This window comes from Euwallacea fornicatus, chromosome 8 (assembly GCF_040115645.1).
Source record: "Euwallacea fornicatus isolate EFF26 chromosome 8, ASM4011564v1, whole genome shotgun sequence".
In the NCBI taxonomy this organism is placed as follows: Eukaryota; Metazoa; Arthropoda; class Insecta; order Coleoptera; family Curculionidae; genus Euwallacea; species Euwallacea fornicatus.
Genome location: NC_089548.1, coordinates 584591 through 599325, shown reverse-complemented (window position 1 = coordinate 599325; position 14735 = coordinate 584591). Strand labels below are relative to the sequence as shown.

At 31.1% G+C, this 14735-nt stretch overlaps 1 protein-coding gene across 11 annotated transcripts in view; it reads right to left on the bottom strand.

The window, feature by feature from the left end:
• The window catches only part of LOC136340822 (antichymotrypsin-2-like), an 83413-nt gene extending 71707 nt beyond the window's left edge, over positions 1 to 11706 (bottom strand). For 2 of the 11 annotated variants that reach the window (XM_066285200.1, XM_066285203.1), the window contains exon 1: positions 56 to 352. In XM_066285200.1, coding sequence (XP_066141297.1) covers positions 56 to 116 — 61 coding nt within the window. In that variant the 5' untranslated portion in view covers positions 117 to 352. Of the gene's footprint in view, positions 1 to 55; positions 354 to 381; positions 419 to 8197; positions 8350 to 11565 lie in introns of those variants that run through there. The other 9 variants (XM_066285196.1, XM_066285201.1, XR_010732372.1 and 6 more) reach the window with 8 other exon arrangements.
• Positions 11707 to 14735: the final 3029 nt, after the last annotated feature.

Below are 14735 nucleotides of genomic sequence, written 5' to 3'. Positions count from 1 at the left end.
AAATGTACATACGTTAGCGTATTTATTAGTCAACGAACAAATATCGTTTCCTTACCAGAATCCCAAATACTCTGGTGCAATTTAGAAACTGAACTAACTCTTCTGCTACACTTCATAAACGCTATTTTTAGACTCTTTAAATGCAATTATTCTGTATGGAATAAAATTCAGTACTGAAAACGTTGCAAAAAATGTTGTAAATTTATCTTTATCGATTTGTTTATAGCCGAAACGGGTTCACAAGGTATTGTAACGGGAGATTTAAAAATCACTAATCATACGAATTAAAAAGCAGAAGTCGTCAAATTTCCTGTTAAAAATGTCTCACAATGAAATGAGAGCAAAGTTAAAAATTTATCGTTGAAAAATCTTCCAACCTACCAGTAAAAATCGTAAATAACATAAAACATAACCTAAAAGCAGTCAGCAATGTAGTGATGTGGCATATGTATCGGTATTTGTCGCATCGCGTATCGAAAAATTTTTTAAATGAAAATCTCAATAATCTCAATAGAACCAAAACCTAAAATAATCAACCAGAACATTCTTATTCAAATAAAAACAAACATATAACACAATTTAAAAACAATTATAATATATGTACATACAGTCACTCAAAAAAGTATTCATACAGCCGGAAAAAAAATCTGTAAACCGTAACTTTTGACTGATTTTGTTCAAATTCTGTATAATGAAAATTCAAACCGACACTCAATTGAGCAACTTTTGAAAATTTAACTTTTAGAGTGCTTTCCAGCGTTAAAAAAAACTCCGTTTTGAAAACTTCTTGTGCGGTAGAAATTTTTCAATGTGGTTTTAACATTCTTGCAGAGAGGATTTTTCTTCATATATCCTGAAAATTTGATCAGAATCGAACAACAAATAAGGGAGTTGCAGCTTTTTAAAGTTGTCAAAAATGTCAAAGTTTCGTCATTTTGCGCGAAAATCGTCACTCTTCCTAGTCAGCCCATGGGTCCGAAAGCTTGCGGTTATTTATATTAAACATAAACAAAACAATCAGCAATTTGTTGTAGAGAATCACGTATTTCAATATCAAAGAAGTTATTTTTTTAAAGAGGAAAACACTAACTTTTTGTGGATTAAAGTGATATGTCACTCATGTTCTTGGGTAGCACTGAGTAAATTGATTGATTGAAGCTTTAAAACAACACATAAGAGTCCAAGAAAGTAATTACACTTTAAATAGAGCTTATCGCTCGACATAATTACCGTTGGGAACTTCTTGAAGTTGTGGTAACCTGAGTACCCTAGTTAGCCTTTGCTCTGAGTTAATATTGTTACAATCCACATTCATCATATGATTATATTTTGAAAGCCAACGTCACTGGAAATCTCGATACGAACGTTCATTATGTGATAAACCATTTAACCTTTCCCTGATAGTTTAATTTTGGACATGATTAATTTGTACTAAATTTGTGACATCCGCAAATCAAAATAGTTATTGGAGGAGAGATTCTTTTAAAGGCTTATTGCACCTGCTTATCTAATGCAACTGTATAAATGCTTAATTTTGGGCATTATTGATTTGTATTAAATTTATGATACTCTTAAATAAAAATAGGTACTTATTTAAAGAGGTACTTTTAGCGGCTTTTTCTATTCAATTATTTAGTTCAAATTGTTTTAATATTGGGCGTATTTGAGAATCGCGAACATAAATATACATACGTGCATAAATTAAATGTTACAAATACACTCCATTTCTTTTCAAAATAATGTGTTTGTTGTATTGATCATGTGTAAGTAAAATCCTATAACTATCATAATACTTTTGAAAAACCTAACTAAATCTTAAAATTTTATTATTTTCGTCAACTGAGCCACAGGCTTTACTTAAAACTATAGGACCGCTGAAACTAGAACAAATTTAACTTTTAAAAAACTAATTAGGCTCTCTTATACTATTGTGTCAAATTTTCTATGATATATCAAACTTATTGTAGAGAGAGATATATAGGGTCATTCACGGTGAGTGTCCTATTAAAAGTTTACGGGGTTTTAATATAGCAGAGATCTGAAATTTTGGATACTGACGTAATGGAGTTTGATCTGTTGAATTAAAATATTGGTATCGTTGCGACGTTGACAGATCTATGTGTAACTGACAACAACTTTGTTATTTTAAATGGTACACCCTGTATTTTATTACATTTTCGAATTTCTCCGAAGATTTAAACCCCAGTTTATTTATCATATGCCATAGTTATGATGAATCCTTTTCGAAATAAATATTAGAATCTTTGAGAGTAAAAGGCACCACTTATTAGTTGATTCGGTTAGGAGGAGGCTATGGGTTAACAACGTAAAATAAACGAAATTGTAACATCCTTTATAATAAACTAGATTTACGTAATATAAATAAAATTAGAGATTTTGCTGAAAATGGCCACCGTTTACTTGAAGACATTCGTGGATTGAATTCAGAACATGAATGTTTGTAGCTCTTTGGAGCTCATTTGGATCAAGCAGATCAAATGCTTCTCTCACCCGTTCCTATAATTGGTCAATATTTTGCACCTCGTCCCAGTATACTCTATTTTTAATGACACCCCATAAATAAGCATCAACCGGTGTAAGATCTGGTAACCAGGGTGGCCAATTCCACGGACCGAGACGTCGTATCCATCGATCTCCGAACATTAAAGTAAGTTTGGCACTCACTTCATTGGTGCAGTGAGCTACAAACATTCATGTTCTGAATTCAATCCACGAATGTCTTCAAGTAAACGGTGGCCATTTTCAGCAAAATCTTTAATTTTATTTATGTTACATAGATCTAGTTTATTATAAAGGATGTTACAATTTCGTTTATTTTCCGTTGTTAACCCGTAGCCTCCTCCTAACCGAATCAACTACTAAGCGGTGCCTTTTACTCTTAAAAATTCTAATATTTGCCAATATCTCAAAAACAACTGAAAACAATTATATTAATGTATAATACTTTTCGATAGAGAATTTATTGATCTTTCAGATGCCATTCAAAAATATAGGGTGTTCTATTTAAGATTCTCAATTAATGCTCATATTTATATCCTTCTGATATCGCACTAATTTTTCCACGCCCTGTATGTAAATCCAAAAAATGTATAATATTAAAAGATACAGATAACTAATAAGAGTCTGTAGCTCACATTTCAACTCTCTAACTGTGATAGCTGAAAAGATATGCGCTTTTCAATTTAGAACTGTTTGTTGCCAAATCAGTCAAAAAAAATTATTTCGAAAACGGTTCATCATAGCTATGGCATATGATAAATAAACTGAGGTTTAAATCTTCCGGGAAATTCGAAAATGTAATAAAATACAGGGTGTGTCATTTAGAATAACAAAGTTGTTGTTAGTTACACATAGATTTGTCAACGTCGCAACAATACCAATATTTTAATTCAACAGATCAAACTCCATTACATCAGTATCCAAAATTTCAGATCTCTAGCTATATTAGAACCTCGTAAACTTTTAATAGGACACTCACCGTGAATGACCCTGTATAATAGAGAAAGAAGAAATATATAATTTACAAAGTATCCTATAAAAGGCTGAATGCCTTCCCACTATGTCTTGAAAGATCCTCCAAGAAATGGAGAAAAAATGCCAACCAAATTCCTGGAAACTCTATTTTTTAGATATAGGGTGGAAAGATGAAAATGTAACTTTGTTCTACTATCTTTTACAGCCTGCTATGTTTTATTCTGTAGATACAAGGGCGCTTAAAACTTCCCATAAAAAAATCGCCCTTGAGTACTCAAATAACGAATAAATTAAAATTCGGAAATTTGAAAATCCGATCACATTTTCTTTTTTTAAATACACTCGGCAACCATGTCATACGTCTTTAACATTTACTGACTGTAAAATGTGAAATCAAAGGCCAAAGTAACAGTAATAAAAAAAATATGATGTATTCAAAGTGCATGCATATAGAAGGTCAGTTCAAAATCGTCGTTAATTAATCTAAAACATTCAGGAAGCAATGCAAGCAATACCCTCTGAAATTCTGAGCAGAGTTCAAACGAATATTTAGCGCCGAGTTCAAATGTGACTATAAATACAGGGGAACAATCTTGAATATTTATTAAATTAACGTTTCCATTAAATTTCAATCATGTTCATTTGTTTAGTCATTAGATAAAAAATGTACTATCCTTTTTGTCATCATGGCTTAAAATTAATTCAAAATTAAAAAAGTATCACAATCTTTTACTCACTGGCAATGTTGCCAAGTTTATAAAACCCATTTTTCTTAATAACTCAATGAAGAACCCCCCAGGGTTTTTTTCAGTATTTTTCCTCTATCTGTTGCAGTATTTTGCAGTTTTTGGGATATCCTGTATAAACAATCTTTATTTCCTCGGAAAAAAGCTTTCAATGATATTGGTCTTTCTGTCTATGGGGCATATTCGTAACTTGGACTAAACATAAATACAATTCAAACTTATATTTTAAATTTGGAAGTGTTCCAACAGGATGATCGACGGAGAGGAAGCAGGATTCGTCTTGTCTGTCTTGTTAAACAAACGGGTTTTAGTATAATTGAGTTGTGAGAATAGTCCTTCCATTTTTTTCTGCCGTTGTAGCAGTCTTTTGCTTATTTTTGTCATATGTGTGTTGGTAGAGTGCATAATTGGTTGGGTGGATTGTTTAACGGATTTTTGAGGTGTCTTATTTATATAATTAGGCTTAGTTCTATCTGTTTTGTTATTTGGATATATCGTTTTTTTTTCGTTGCATTAGACATTAGGATGTATCCATAGTTTAATTAGTGTTCGGCAAATGGATATGTTTGCTGCAGTTTGAGTCCTGACGCCTTTGTCTTTAAATGTTAATGTTCAAAAATGTTTTGTTTTTTTGGTGATTTCCAGTCTAATGTTTATACATGTTTTGAAAATTTACATTTTTTGTCGATTGTTATTCCCATGTATTTCACATCATTTTTTCATTCTATTGTGTGTCCATCTGTTAGTGTTGATGATATGATTGTACATACAACTTTGATAGTAAGAATTGGTTTATGGTGGTATTTGGGGTTAACCTCCATACATAAAACTATGTCATTTTTTTGTCCATTAATGTCTAAAGTCTCTCTACGGCTTTCTTCGTATCTTTACCCGGTGCTATATTTTTGGCAAATGCAAGTGTTTCGTTCTATTCCGCCTCAATAATTAATTTGTATGTGTTGTCTCATGAGTTTTCAGAATAGTTATAGTACCAATTGTTCACTAGATTCCAATTCTATGAATCCAATTTTGGATTTGTCCATGTACTGAAAGCAAAATGAAAGCATCTCGAGAACGCGTTCGCTTTATGTTTGTTTATTTTTATGAAATATTTATTTGAGAAAATACGAAAAGTAATAAAATCGTCTATTTCCTCTTTTTCGTAAACTACTTGAGATTATTATTTTCATGATTAGAAAACAATTATTTTTAAACAAGAAAGTTATGAATTGCGGGACTGTCTTAAAATAATGTCCCTGTAGATAATTCGAAAACACATGTTATTTCGTTGGCGTAAATTACTGACTTCGCCTGCGACTCAACCGAAAATATTCATTCCGTTTCTAACTTGCCCCTTATCATTCTAGTAATATGATACATACAGGGTGGGGCACCAAGAGCGCCTCGAGGTATTACGTCCTTATTAATAATTTGATCGAAAATTGTTTTTAGAGGTGTATGTAGGACCTTACAAGGTACATTTTAAAAATATTTTCATTTATACAGGGTGTATATAAAAAAAAAATACATCTCAAACATATGTTTTTTTTTAATAGGGCACCATATATTTTAGTACATATTTGGAATTATAAGAAGAAAATACTACAAGTTTTTATAACACACATTGGGTCTAAAACAATCGCTTCTCGAGAAATTTTAGAAAATATAAAAATGCCAAGAGTTAAGAAAATTCTTTTTTGCTAGGTGAAATGAGTTACTTAGCTATTATTTTTTTACTATTACTTTTTAAGTTCAAACTAATCTTCAAACTATAATGAATTATTTACTAAACTGATATACAGGGTAAGCAAAAAGAGTTGTCAAATTTTACTCCCTTATAATTTAGCATAACTTTCTTATTTCAAATGAAATATATATGTACATTTTTATGTATTACTTAGAATCACTAATTAATTCCCATTCAATTGATACTATAGTGTTCTATACCTATCTTTTACCGTTTTCCCATAATATGAAATTTTATTACTGACAAATCACAGAACTAAGGAAAACTCCCCGACACTTACAGCAGACGGACATACAATACACCCCACTAACGACGTAAAATACCTGGGCGTAACTATAGACCACAAATTGAAATTTAACAAACATGTACAAAACATAAGGACAGAAATTACGAGACGAACAAAACACTTTCGATCACTGACATACAAAAACAAGGGAATCAGCACGAAGACAGCGACAAGAATTTACAAATCAATCTGCAGACCCCTTTTAGACTATGGACACATAGTGAGAACAAACGCTACCGAAAAAACCAAAAGACATATACAGACAACAGAACAAATCGCTCTGAGACTCATCACTAAAATAAGACACCCTGATAATCCTTTGCACAACCCCTCCACACAATTACTATACGAGCGTACGAACATGACAAAAATAACGGACAGACTATCACAAATACAGACAAAATGGAAAAACAACCGACACAACTGGACAATACTTAACCCACTTTGCCTCAGACGACAAACACGACATTCCCACTTTCTCTCCCCTCCTAATACGTTGCACGAAGAAATGAGTGAAGATATACAATAATAGTTTTTTTTTTTTTTTTTTTTTTTTTTTTTTTTTTTTTTTTTTTTTTACATCTCCAAATGTATACCGTTTTGACCACTCTTTGTGTAGACTTAGGCACTTGGTTATGTAACAAGGGCAGAAAGACCAGTATGGTCGATAGCCTATTTCGTATGAAATAAAGATTATATATATATATGAAATTTTATTTAATTTTCAATAATAATATTAAATAATACAGCTGGATTTAAGTAGGACAGTCGGAAGGATTGCAAAAAGTTTCAAATTTCATCATTATCATATACAGTTACATCAAGAATTATATGAAACAGATTATCAAGCACGAATTGACTTTTGCAACCAATCCGAGGCATAACCTAACAATATTTTGTATTATTTAATGTTATTATTGAAAATTAAAGAACATTTCATATTATGGGAAAACGGTAAAAGCTAGGTATAGAACACTATAGTATCAATTGAAAGGGAATTAATTAGTGATTCTAAGTAATACATAAAAATGTACATATATATTTCATTTGAAATAAGACAGTTATGCTAAATTATAAGGGGGTAAAATTTGACCACTCTTTTTGCTTACCCTGTATATCAGTTTAGTAAAAAAATAATAGCCAAGTAACTCATTTCACCTAGCAAAAAAGAATTTTCTTAACTCTTGGCATTTTTATATTTTCTAAAATTTCTCGAGAAGCGATTGTTTTAGACTTAATGTGTGTTATACAAACTTGTACTATTTTCCTCTTATAATTCCAAATATGTAATAAAATATAGGGTGTTCCATTAAAAAAACATATGTTTGAGATGTATTTTTTTTTATATACACCCTGTATAAATGAAAATATTTTTGAAATGTACCTTGTAAGGTCCTACATACACCTCTATAAACAATTTTCGATCAAATTATTAATAATGACGTAATACCCCGAGGCGTTCTTGGTGCCCCACCCTGTATATTATTATGAATGATCTAAAATCTCTCAGTTCGGATGTTGAGCTAAAGAAAAATTATTCAATTTGAGTCATTTTGCGAACAACCCATGAAGGTGTTTCAAAATTTATGAATTTGATGCTGCTCAAAAAAATTTGGGTCTCTATCAAAGTAATTGAATTTCAAACGGATAATTAAAAAGTTCAGTTTTTAAAAAATTATTAGTATATTAATAAAACATTATTATCTGTTACTTCCTCAACGCAGTATTTTTTTTAGATACAATGAACTAAAATTGTTTTTAGTTGCAGCATACGAGCATAAAAGACCATCAATTTTATTGTAATGTATAGTTTTGTTAGTTACTGACAACATGGTAGATGAATAATATGGGATAGATATGCTTATGATTCAAAAATCAGTAGTATCTAATTACGATTTTCGTAAATTTCGATAGCACACTTACAGAAATGCTCCTGCATACTCCTTATTTAATAAATATATTCGTTAAAGACACTAAAATAAGATCCTACAACAGTACAATATCCGAACTAATATAAAACTAACACTGTACTGAGAATAATAATTGAATCCTGACGATTTAAATTGAGTGGTTTAAAGAAATTATTATAAGAATTACTAGTGATAACACGTTGTAATGTTCTGCTTATTCCATGTCGTAATTTCATAGTGTTATCTGCAATACTATACTGCTGTTTACAAATACAGTCCATTTCTATTAAAATAATATTCTTGTTATATTGATCACATATACGAAATATATCGTATAGTGGTAATCTTCAATACAGAGTTCTAGGTACTAAATGTTTACTACTTCTCTGAATAAAAATACCTATATAAGTAACAAATTGTAATTCTGTCATAATAAGTACATGTGAGCATTCTTTGTCCATGTTGAAACAATTAATCAATTATCTGAAAATATCATGGGCTAATGGGAGTTCTGGCTCTAAATTCCTCGCAAGATAAGTGTGAGAAAATGATAAAAGGGCTGTCATGAATCTCTTCGCATTTCTTGTTTATATTAAGACCATTAATTGGAGTTATCTGAAAGTGGTAAAGTTTTTTGATACCAAGCTATTCCCCAGATTTGCGTGGGAAGAGAGGGTTGTTTATAAATTCCTTTAGCGTAGGTGAGTATACCGTTTAGGGGTTTGGTACCCGTGGGAAGAAAGGTGGACAGCCCTTCTATCTTATCGGTTCTTTCACGAAGAGGGGATGTGTTTTGTGTATGGATACCGGGTTGTATCGGGATTCCATTTTTGGTCCACGGAGAATAAAGAAGTGCTCTAAGAATTGTGTTTTTTCTCTCCGCCCTTGAACCGCGAATCTTACATACATATGAAAGTGTGTATTGATTTAATTTTTTTTTCGCGGTTAGGCAAACAAAATCTTCCAGACAGCATTTTTGCTTTTTTTAACAACTGAAAATCAACATAGTTTTGAAAATATTAAATTGAATGCAAAAAACCGCCCTAAGTAATTTTGGTGTATGTCAAGCAGAATTCCATTCGTTGTGCATACACTATTGCTCTTATGTAGAGCTATTAATTAAAATTTTTAAATAAACATGTTTCCAGAAAAATATTTTTTAGAATTAATAAAGTATATTTCTTGTTTGTCAAAGTATTTAAAGCTATAAATGTATTTTCAACATGTCCCTTTTTTAGACCATTTTGTTTATTATAAGATTCATATGTAACGCAACCCAATTGTTTATTTACATTATTGTGTGATATCGACTTTGCTATTCATAGTGTAGTGTGACAGGGTGGAAACTAAACGCAAATTCAGTAAAACACCTTTATTTAACAAACTCGAAGGTACAAGATTACGAACACAGGTTGTAAATTTCTGTTAGCACGAACAAAGTCGATTTTCGTTTCTTAGTTGCTTCTTTCTTAACTGCTTTTCTCGAATTCTTTTTTGAACTCTTGCGTTTGTGTTCTTATATACTATTTCGTATCTCTAGATATCGTTAAGGGTAGATTTAGACCTTTAACCTATTTAATTACAGTGAAATGGATTTAGACCTTTGGCCTCGTTAATTATGAATTTGTTGTACTAACATAGTGACGTCCTAATTGTTCTGTAATTATGTCTGGTTGTTTCCATTCGATATGAGTGGGTACATTACAATAGCATTGGCTGAAAAGATTTCAATACCCCAAGGGGTGTTCATTTATCAAATCAGTTACTAAAGAAAAACTTAGCACAATTTGAAAGAAGTGATAAGCAACGTAAAATTGCAAAAGGTTAAATATAAATAAATCAATAATATCAAGGGTGATTTCTAACTTTAAAAATAGAAGAATTACGATGAATCTTCGAAATGTGTACTTCGGAGGGCTTAATAAGGGCCTGTTAGTAAAAATTGCTTATATTATGTATTGATATGTTTATAAAAATATTCTGGAAAATCACCTGCTGCCCTGGACAGTAGAAAAAATACGCATTCGGTGGGCGTTCCAACATGGTAACGATCTGAAGTATACCTTCAAATTAATTTTCAGAGTGTATACAGTATAAATATACAGTAATATTGTTTAAAAACATTTAACAAATAAACCTTAACATTAATATATTAACTTTTAATTTTAATTAATAATTAATCGATTAGATTATATTAAATTCGTATTGTTATAGGTAAAAAATATAATTTAAAAGATTGCTCAACATATGAGCTATAGTGTATGCATGTAAAAGGTGAAATAGCCAAATGAAATAAATTCAATTCTTGCATATTTCCACATATGTGAACAATTATCAAAACACGTCAATTTTAGATTTTGAGATTAGATCTTGTAATGTAAAAATTTCATCCTTAAATTTGTTTTTCTTTGCGTGATAATTGCCGCCCTAAAATTTTTGAATGGAAATATAAATTTGTAGTAACTTTTTTCAAAGATTTTCTTGTCCTCTTATCCAAAATTGCTATAATGTTAAACTTCATTTGAAAGAATAATAGGAAAAAAATCAGCTAATTGACGAAATTCTCTGCAACAAATTAAAAACTTATTAACTAATACCATTTTATTATTCACAATGTAATAAATTAACAAGACAAATCAATATCAAGGAGCCTCGACTTAACTTTTTCAGATCATTGAATAAGGAAGCGAAGATTGCTAAAATGGTTAGAACGATCACTTAATCTTACTCTATGGGAGTTCTTATGGAGATATGTGGAGAGTATGGTGTACAAAACTAAATCCTGCTTGCAATGAGATCGGTTACATCTCAGATGTTGATCAATGTTCGGAGACATTTTTATCTACGGTTAAGATACTGCCTAGAAGTTCGAGGCATACATTTTAACCATTTTATAAAAGATTGAGATTGATTTGTTTTATTACTTCATTACATTATCAATAACAAAATGGTATTACTTATTTTTTTTATTGTAGAGAATGTCGCCAATTATGAATTAATTTTGTTTCTAGTATTCTTTACAATAAAGTTTAAAACCATAGCAATTTTGAATAGAAAATTAAAAGACCTATCATTTGAGATATCACAAACCAATACTTCAAATTTAAAAATTTGGGGGTTGCAATTGTCCTGCAAAGGATGTTGAGTTTAGGGATGAAATTTTTACGTTACAGTATGTAATTGCAGAATCGATAGTTGCCGCAGTTCGGCATTTTTGCGGTACATGTCGAGATATGCAAATGTTAAATTTGTTCCATTTGGCTCTTTCAAGCTGTATAATAGCGTAAATAGCTGCTACCCTATATTAAAGTGCGTTTTTATTCCTCGGATCCCGTATCAACTTGTCTGCGGGAGGAAAAGGAACTCTCTTTATTTACTTACCGACAGATTCAAATTTATAGTAATTCCTAATATAATAATTTTAAAATACGTATCACAAGCACCTTCGCGATACTGAAAGGAACCTTATTAAAAAGATAAGTAAAGAAACTGGCAATATAAATAACCTGAGATTATTGCTTTCAAATTTGTCAGCCATGGATGTAATAGTAATGTAAAATTTATTATCTAATCGTATATTTAGTCATTCATGTAAATTTTTGAGCTTCCAGAATTAAACGTTATTCAGCAAAACTTTGATGTATTTATTTTTTTATAGCGTTTTGCTGATAATATTTAAACAATAATTTACATTAGTCGAGTGCTTATACGTATGTATTTGTGTAAATATCTCTTTGGAGTTTACGAATTATGCATTCGCTTGGTATTAATATTCTAAGAATATATCCAATATACAGGGTGTCCCACAAGTGTTTCATTATATTTCAGTGGGTAATAGTACATTGAAAAATAATATGACTCCTTATATAAACCATATTCCAATAATGCTTCATTAAGCAGATACAGGGTGTTAAACTTTACTTAAAAAATCTAACTTTTATTGATATATTCAAAACCGTTTGAGATATGTAAATGAAATTTGGCATGTTTTGAGAGTTAATGTAGACGCATTTATTTATGCAAAAGGGCTATTTTTCGTTTCACCAGTGACGTGCATACGGACACCTCTCAGCACATTTTTAAAGAAAAACATGGTGCGCCACTGCTTTTTATCAAAATAAAAATTATTTTTTGAAGTTTAATTTCATTTAGAAGAAAAATGCTCACTTGACTCTTTTTCGTCCGACGTATCGTTTGCCAGTAAAAAATTGAATACCGTCTATATGCACGATATTCTCTAAATGGTTTTAATAATATTAAGTTTGTTTTAAATATTATTAATTTGCTATAACATTATAGAAATTGTTCAAATTGGTGGCCATTTTGTTCAATACATAATTGAGCTCGCCTGTTCATTGATACTCTGATACGTTGAAATATTCCAGGTGTGTTTTAAGTTTAACACCCTGTATCTTCTTAATGAAGCATTATTGGAATATGGTTTATATAGGGAGTCATATTATTTTTCAATGTACTATTACCCACTGAAATATAATGAAACACTTGTGGGACACCCTGTATATGGTGATCAATCAAAGTAACACAAATGATGAAGTAGAAAGCACGGCTGAAGAATGATACGGTTGTTTTATGGTATATTTCACATTTTCACGGTCAATATAATGACACCTGTAATTTTTCCAGTCATGAAATATAAAAATTAGTTTGGACTAAGGAATAAAGCAGAGATAGCACTAAGAAACAATTGTTTCAAGTAAAACGTTGCTTTGGTGACAAATTAAAGCTTCTATCCCATACACTCGTCATCTGACGATGGATTTATCGCAAATTGTTATAATGTCATTAACTAATCCGTGATTAACAGCAAATATATGATAAAAGCACACGATAAGTATCGTATAAATATTTGAATGAACAATTTATCCAAAGTCGCGTCGTACGGCCTTGTGGACTGTTGAAGTGGTATCGTCAGATGACGCATGCTTATGGCAATATAACTCAAGCACCACCTGAATTAATCTAAAAATACTCTCATATTTGCATAAAAAATCAAACTTGCAATTTGCTTGAAGGACGTTCATGAACATGAGAGGTTGCCGACGTTTTGAAGGTAATACCTATCGTTTGACGAATTCTTTTGTATGGTAGATCGATCTCGGCGAAATGCATGTTACTATATCGTTACACCTTTTTTTTATTGTTTTTTGATTGATTAATTTCAACGTCTCTCTTTTTCATCATTTGTCTCCATTTGTCATCAATAATCCATGCTAAAAAACCATCAAATCTTAGCAATTTGTCTTCCTTGGGTTTGTGCTTGTGGCATATTTCCTAATTTATTCTACGTATTAATTGTCCCTTGTGATTTGGCTCATTAATTTCTTTACTGGGTAGTAATTGTCATTAAAGAACCCGAAAACAAAATTATTAAAAGAATTAAGAAAAATGGTTCGTAAACGTTTAACTTTCAAGAACACCATATTCAATATACTAAGTGCTGTTAAGGGAAAGCATTGTAATATTGCTCATCAGAGTTTCCCACCATAGTTTAAGCAATACAAGAGACAGTTCTCCGGATATATACATCCTACACCCCGTAAGAATTTATCATTCTTTCTGCTTCATGCGAGCCTTCACAAGTAAATTCGTTAAACCTTCTTTCATTAACTAAATTATCACCAGTCTGTTGAGATGAAACAACTTGACTTAAGCACTTGAATATTTAAGAGTAATTACCTAATTCTCTAGTTAAATTTTCTTAACGTGACTAAATTAAAATTAACATGTTGACCCTAGTGGTGAGTTGACATTTACTCACCCACGCTCAGAGAAGCTATTTTCTAGTTTGCAAAACTTTAACTAGGTTGAATTGAAATGAAAAAGTAATGGCAAATAAATAGGTTAATGTCAAATGCAATAAACACCAAAATTGTACTTTTCGAAACATTAATCATCTATTGAACGAGATAACTAATACAGGGTGGCCCAATGAAAACTTTGCACCTCGATTTTCAGATTTCAAAATTAAATAACGCTCGGACCCTTCGATTCTTGATTCGAGAGGGATAATTTTTTATTGTATTTTTAACCCTTTAACATCAACCGCTGAACAGGGGTTCCATTTACATCTAAAATTTTTAATGGTTAGGGGTGTCGAGTGATACCTCATTTTAAAGCTGGTCGTGCCCTGATTATAATCTGCAAGTTTTAAGTTATTGTCGCTATCCCTCTTGAAATGACAGCTTGTTAAAATGTGTGGAGAAAAATTAGTTTGTCTCAGTAAGAGCTGCAGGCTTGAAAATGTGAGTAGAAAGATTTTTAAACGTGAGATATCATTGAATTGTTTTGACGGAGGTGAGTTTTATTCAGAATCTTTCCTCTGAAAAAATAAGATCTTCATGTTATCACCGTAAGATTATTCATAATCTTTTGAGAAACTATGTATTCCGTTATCTATAGGATGAATAAAAGTCATACCTTCATCTGCATTAGTCAGGTTTACGGCGAATTCCGGTATGAATAAATCGATAAAGATGGATCTGATCTAAGAGTTGACTTTAATGGAGAACTAATAAATAAAATGCGGTATA